This window comes from Anopheles darlingi, chromosome 2 (assembly GCF_943734745.1).
Source record: "Anopheles darlingi chromosome 2, idAnoDarlMG_H_01, whole genome shotgun sequence".
In the NCBI taxonomy this organism is placed as follows: Eukaryota; Metazoa; Arthropoda; class Insecta; order Diptera; family Culicidae; genus Anopheles; species Anopheles darlingi.
Genome location: NC_064874.1, coordinates 27,516,903 through 27,524,402, shown reverse-complemented (window position 1 = coordinate 27,524,402; position 7,500 = coordinate 27,516,903). Strand labels below are relative to the sequence as shown.

At 50.6% G+C, this 7,500-nt stretch overlaps 1 protein-coding gene across 1 annotated transcript in view; it reads right to left on the bottom strand.

Annotated features, from left to right (window-relative positions):
• Positions 1–5,991, bottom strand: part of LOC125949553 (leucine-rich repeat-containing protein 20) — a 10,126-nt gene extending 4,135 nt beyond the window's left edge. The window contains exon 1 of the mRNA XM_049676687.1: positions 5,326–5,991. Coding sequence (XP_049532644.1) covers positions 5,326–5,596 — 271 coding nt within the window. The 5' untranslated portion in view covers positions 5,597–5,991. The remainder of the gene's footprint in view (positions 1–5,325) is intronic.
• Between the last annotated feature and the right edge of the window lie 1,509 nt (positions 5,992–7,500).

Below are 7,500 nucleotides of genomic sequence, written 5' to 3'. Positions count from 1 at the left end.
AGGAAAACAGTTTTGCATGTGCATGTGTTTATGGGACAGACCGCCGGAGCTGTTTTTCCTTCGTTTTCCCGTAGCGGAACAAAGAGCGTCATTGGGAGCAAAGTATCGTTGGCCAACAGACGGACGCTTGTTTATTTTCCTCTACGGGATTACGGTCGATGGAAACGACCACAGGGATATTGACAGGGTTACTTTGGCTTAAACCTGATTCTTTTCCTCCGTTCTTTTTGCCTTTTCCTGGTTCTCTCATTTTGCGACGTTACTAACGAACGATCAACTAGACCTCGGACCAGGGCCAGGGCTCGGGGTCAACCGAGTGAATGATTCTCAGCGGCTTTTGGCATTGACTCAGCGGTTGCTTCGATGAAAGAAATGTTCTTGCCACAAACAAGCTCGAACGTTTCACAATGTTTCCGAATGTGCCGAATGAGGAAATTGTGAGGTCAAGAAAGATATTTACATCCAGGTTGCGGTCAGGTTGCGGAAGAAGAGTGTTTCGAAAACACGTAAACACCCTCGATGGATAGCCTAGATTTCGCTGCTGTAGATTCCCACAAATAAATTGTTCCATATCCGCAACATTGAATCTATATCGTGGTAATAAAATGTGATTCTCTTGGATAGTTTTTGCTATCTTTAACAAAATAAAATTATGATACAACTTATAACTATAGAGCGCATGTCGCTTGTACCACTTGTTACATGATCAGGCAGTCTTAATAACCCTGGAACAAGATTGTACTGAAGATTACGATTTAGATTATACTGAAGATAGGACGACAAAAGCCAAATAAATAATAGAAAGTGCTTCAACAAGCGTTTAGTTCTTACTCTCCTCAGCAAGAGCCCGACACATTCGAATCGCCCAAAAGACTAAAAGATAGGGAAAGCGAGAAGATGGAGAAAGAATCCCTTTTCCAAACTGGGCACTGAATGCAAATCCAAATTTGCAACACCACAATCACCGGTGATCATCGCGTGACGGATGTTTTTGGCAGACCGCAAGGCGCGAACGTGATTTAAAGGGCCAACGCGATGGGCAGGATCGCGATAGCGTCCGATCATCACGACTCCAGCCAATGGCGGCGTCAAGTTAAGATGTCAAGCGTCTTCACGCCACCACAGCGTACGGTGTGGACGTGGCCTCATGGACAACGCAAAGGTAGATGTCTTTCTAACGGAAAGATTGCCTGCCTGCCTGCCTTGCTGATCGCTATCCATGATCCATTGGACTGATTAATATGGAAAATCCATATGGTTGGCCCATCATTGCGCCTCGCCTCGGATTAACAAATCGAGCTGCCACGGTGTCGACCCCGGCGGTCGATAACAATCTAACCGGCGAGGTTGTCGGCATCTCGTTCGCTGGTGCTGATGCCTTGCCTTAATGCAATTTGTAATCTTCAGCAAAGATCGCCGATGTCGAGACGCTGCTGCGTAGCACTGCATGCATCTGTTTTGCACCACGGAGTGAGCAACAGTTTCTAACAATTCCACCATTACTCAACCGCAGGAATTGATCTTAAATCGCTTCAAGTAGTGTCCGCCCGTGTAGTGAGCCAAAGTGGGTCACTGGAAATACAATTTTAGTTTCATCGACCATCTTACTCATGATGATGATGATGATGATGATTGTGATATAATAAAACTTTATGAGAGTTGATCGTCGATTGTTTTCACCGCACTGCTTCGCACTTCGCCAGCCCGATGGAAACTCAAGCGCAATCGAGGAAAACCCATCCGCCATTGGGCAATTTTACTCTTCTTCTCCAATGAACCATTGAACCGCGAACCATGGTCCCAGGCTACCGTAAGTTGAATGTAGTTTAAGGTCGTCTCACATGACCCACCATCCCGTGGTCCAGGGGACCGTTGCAAACCGCCCAACACCGCCCCGGCAATCCATCTATCCACCCAGAGCGCTTATCTCATCGGCGCGCCACGGTTCGTGCCGAGAAAAACTGGGACGGACGGAATCGGCCATTTTCCGATTTTGTTTTGTTTTCCCTTTCGCTGATGTAACCGTCCCGGCCGCTGGCATGCTCGATCGCGTGCACGGTGTGCTTGTGCTCCCTCCCTCCTTCCCTTTTGTGGGCTTACCACCAGCAGCACGCGATCGTGGCGACAGGCGCAGCGAAAATGAGTTTAAATGCTCACTACTTAGACCACTTATTTAACCGATTTTCGGTTTGAATGTCTCACGCCATGGCACCCTCCCCTGCGCTCGCTCCACGCGTGGTTACACCCTTCGTGGCTCTCCTCTCGAATGGCTCGATCAATGCATGGACAACCGCTCGCCGTCACCACTTTTCGGGTGCGCCAATAAGACATAACGCACGACATGGCGGCTGGCGGCAGTAGCGAGTCGGTGTCTTAGCTACCGGGCCTCGCTGGCCGTCTTGGTCGATGGCCATGCTGCGCAGGATTATGTAAACTCCGAACTCCCCGGGATCTAGGGCTGCTGCCACATTGCGCGCCATTATTCTATCGCCCGCATGCAACCGGTAAAGGGTATTGTGTTGGTAAAGGGTTGGTGTGCAGCAACGGATGGTGCAACATAATGCAATGCCCGGTGGAGGTGGCTTATGATTGATGCACACTGCAATGCCGGTGCTTCGTATCGCTCTGGTTCACATCGAGCACCGCGCAAGTCAACTGCCTTACGCAGCTTGCTAGATCTGGCAGACTCCTTTTCATCTGAACATCTTTTAGCTGTTCTATTGGTGTTGTGATTGGTGGCGATCGGATTGGGGCTTACGAGGTCTAATTGAGACATTAAGCCACACGATTAAACCGAGGAAATGACCGCCTCGCAATGCAATTAGCAGGATCGTAACAACCACCGAGTGGAGGGGGTTTTCATGACCGTTTGTTTGCATAAATGTTGTGCACATAAAAGTGAAAGTTTTGGCCGGGCTGCCGGGGGATTCATTTGCACACGTTTGCCAATCAAATTACGATTATTCCATTTTTACCATCCTTCCTCGCTTGCTCGTGAATGCTGGAATGCTGCAGATGCTCGTTAACCACCCGGGAACTGTGCACTGGTCATGGTACGTGCCTGATCGCAAAAGCCAAATGCAGCACCACCAATATGGGACCATCGTGGAGATTATAATCATAAATCATCACCATATGCCACCAGCCACCAGGAACGCCAACACCGGTGCAGTTAAAGGGATGTCAAAGGGTTCTCCGTCGTCACCGGCACCCCATCCCTCGCCTTTTTCCCCACCATCGTCTCTACCATCTTATTGAGTTGTCTTTTCTGATCGTTCACCATTCGTCTTGCCCGCCCGAAGCGTGTGTGTGTGTGGCGCCCTGACACCAGCTGCTGAGTTATGAGCCCACCGGCGACAGCAATGATCACGATTTCGCTGTCCGCTGTGGCGACGGCAACGACAACAACATCCGTGCGGTCTCTGGAAGCACCGCACGGACGACGACGACGACGACGACGACGATGTTGCCTTTGCCTTATAAGGACTAATTCTGATGGTCTGATCAGGGTCTACCGGCCGTGGTCAAAGGTTCACGACGACTCACCACCGTATGGTCACCGCGTACGCCGAACGAACGAACGACTCGCGCCCATTCCATTCGACCTCGCTCGCCGTAGTAGCTCGTAATAATCAGGAAGCGGAGATGCCAGGCTAGATCACTGCTGCTGCTGCTGCTACCGGTGGCCGGTGGTTTGCTCTTTATTTTTCAAACAGGAAGGCGCCATTAGCGCCACTGCTCGGCGACCGGCGATCCGGCGACTCCAAAGCTTTTGCGTACGATATGCCGAGAGCGGCGTGACGATATGGTGGTGGTGTGTGAGAGTAATCGCATTGCGCAAGAGCACACGCATTGCTGCTCTGCTGCTGCTGCTGCTAATGCATATCTCCACCGCTAATGTGCTCCTTCCTCGCGCTGGTGTCTGCAATGTTGAATTCGGCATAATTACGGACGAGCAAACATCAGCTTTTTGGAACGAAATTATTGGAATAGACGGACGAAATGAAGGAAGAGAGAGAGAGAGCGCGCGCACGTGTGGCGTCTTCAGATTCACTTTCACACCAAAAACATGCCAAAGGAAACAAACAAATCATAGATTAATCAGCCCGCCAACAAGAAGATTCCCTCTCCTGACGCAACATACGCAGACAGCAGCAACAGCAGCAGCAGCAACAGCAGCAGCAGCAACAGCAGCAGCAGTGGCTGGTCGAAAGTGTTATCGTACACCAGCCACAGACCGATCAAACACACGCCGAGGATGTTGCCTGGTCGAGAAGGTGGTGCCGGAAACCGATGATAAGTTTGTTGTCGGTTTCACTTTCGTTTGCCAACGTAATCCGACAGCCAAATGATCCCGTTTGGTTTTTTTGGCAAAGGGCCTCGACTGCCGGCGCGAGGCGAAACGGAAGTTTGCGCCAAACGAAAGCATTGACCTGCGAGAGCATTGTGGCCACTTTGCGGTGGTATGTGTGGTTGCGGTATTATCGGTTGGATACAATTTAATGCTGGCAAAAGACAACATTGCGAAGAGAAGCTCCCGAGCAATGACTAGCCATCGATTGGTCGCTATGTTGTGTATGTCTCTGACGAAGAGCGCACTGAAGGGCCCCCTGTGACATCTCCTTTAAGCTTCCATTGATGACGCACGGCCGCAAATGGTTGAAAACCATACTAATCATCACTTAGCATCCAAAGTTGCCAAGGTGGCAGCCGCAACACCAACCAACCAAACCCAAACCCACTTTCGCTTTTCCAATATACGCGAGCCTCTCTTGTACCGTCTCACCCCAACTATAACGCGAGTTCGGACCATATAATTCGGTGCCATCGCTATTGCATCGCTTTTGCGGCGCGGCGCTTGGGCTTTAAACCCAAGCCCAGTAACCTCGAAATTAAACACTAGTCCCCCCTTTCGGCTCCGACCGCAACACGCGTGTCTCGAGAGGTGCGTCTTGGTCAATCGGTAGCCATTCACTCCCCTGCCACCCCAAGGGGTGTGTGTGTGTGTGTGTGTGTGCGAACGCGAATATGCTTTTCGTCGCAGCGCAACATTGGGAAACGTTACGCTTAGCTAACCAGCTCCAACCAGCTCTAGACATCGGGTTCGTAAAATGTGTCCAAATCAAAGCCACCAGCACCAGCACCAGAGGACACTTGATTCGTTGCCATCGTTACTGTGGCAGACCAACTCGGTAACGTCTTGCGTGGTTTTCCTTATGTTGTTATGTGCATTCAAATCCATCGCAAAACTAAAGCATCTTCATACTATACTATGTTTACATTCTCCTAGAGCTGGAGTCAGCATTAAGGAAGTAGTACACTCACCTAGATTATGGTTCTCCTTCGCGTCGTCACAGCGCTCGACGACACGGATGATGCCGCGGCCCGCTATCTTCGGGAACATCATCGTCGCTCCCATCTGCGTGAGCCGCTCGACGATGAAGTCCGTATTGCTTCCGCCATTACCGGTGTTGCCGTTGTTGTTGTTGTTGTTGTTACCGCCACCATTGTTGTTCTGGTTGTTCTGCTCATCGCCACCATTAGCGTTGGCCTCGGTGTTGGTAATGTCGTTACCGAAGTGCGTCGGAGGCCTCATCTTCTCTGCTGGCTTTTTATTTCGGGTACTACTGGATTGGGACTAACGTTCACAACACTCGTTGTCGTTCACACACGCAAGCACACACACGCACAAAAGCACTCAAAACAGGGGGTTGTTAGTAAAGCTGTACACCAGGACACTGCAGTCCGATATCGGTTCTAGTCGCGATCGATGCGCCCGTGATCATCAACGGAACGATTTGTGATTGTAGCGAGCACCGCGGATTGTTGAGGTAATCGGAGAAAATATATGCTACGTCGATGATACTCCACGGTTTGTCCACGAAATGGACGGTTAGCACTTGAGCACGCGTGGCAACACTGGCTGCACTGCACTGCTGCACCGTTCGAACGTGAATGAGCTGAGCGAAGCGCGCAAACCGCTTGGCAGTCGTTCGCCGCGCAACCACGCAATTCAACACAACGACGCCAACGACGACGACGGTGGCCACGAAGATGACGACAACGAAGACGAGCTTAGTAGTAGTAGTTGCGTAGTACCTTGAAGACTTTGTGTTGTTGTTGTTGTTGTTGCATGCTAGCACTCATCTCCTTTGGTCCTGCTCCTGCTTTACATGTACCGCAAACGGTACATTAAGGCACCCTTTACCACTAACCGGGAACGTCGTATCCTCACCATAGGTCGCGTAGGATGTGTTCTTTCTTCTCCAAAGAAGTTTTCCCCTGTTCCGATCGACCGGAACGGTTGGTAGTACAAAGAAATGGAACGCCTCACACACATGCACACAGTCCACACGAGACCATGAATGACCTCGAATGGGTTATTTACACTGGATGGGTTGGGGTGAAGGGCGTAATTTTCACACCACCCTCTCCCATCAATCCGACCATGGAGACAAAGCGTTGGAAAAGCATGAGCGATGCACGTCTTCCCCAGGGGGTTTTGGGTGGAAAATTCCATTTTCCTCATTGTAAGTACGGCGCAGTAGCAGCACCAGTAGAGATGATGTTCCAGGAAAAACACGACGGTTTTGTGCCAGGACCACATCTGCATCGTTTCACGTGTGGAACAAAGGATTTTAACGGGCTTCAAGTCAATTTAGTGACCGGTATTGGGGGACTTGCTAATCATTTTCCATTTCCATCAACACGTGTTGAGTATTTCCTCCGGACAAAAAGGATGCTTTTGTTACTGTGATTTGGCCCCAATCGGTTGGGGATTTTTACCAAAAGGGAACAATGATCTTTGTGCGATCTGTTCGCTTTTCCGCGAAAGAGGAAAACCAACCCAATTTAGCATCTCCCCATTTATCGAGGCCAATCGGTGGCCTTTGGGGTGTGTATTGCGTGGAAACCCCCATTACACCGCGCGGTACCGTACGTCGTTGGTCATCACGTTGGTTTCGTGTACCAACCAACCCGGTACCACTTTCAATTTTTCCTGTTTTCCCCACAAACGCAACCGCGGAGGGGTTGGACGGAAATCAGCTGAGTAACGGGATGAGTGAACGACGCGAACGCGCTACTCGTGTGAGAGAGATAGAGAGCAAACAAAGCGAACCCCCGCCCCAGCACCAGCTCCATCAGAGGGTGGCGGGCAGGTGCAACCGAGAGATAGGCAGCTAGCAGCTCTTGAGTGTAGTGGTTTAACCCGATCCGCACCGCAATCTGCGTCGTGATCTTTGTTTGGATCTGCGGCATAGTCGTCGTCGTCGTCGTCGTCGCTGTCGCCATCTACTAAGTGCGTTGCGTCGCCGATTAGTGGCCAAGTGCGCATGTACCCCGAAGGGGGGTTTGTGTGTGTGTGTGTGTGTGTGTGTGTGTGTGTGTCCGCGCTCGCGACTGTGGGCATGTTTTTCGCGGATGAAACAGATGATGGTACTTTGTTTCGTCGTCGTAAATCGCTTTCGCTTGTTTACCGGAAGTACATGGTGCGTCGTG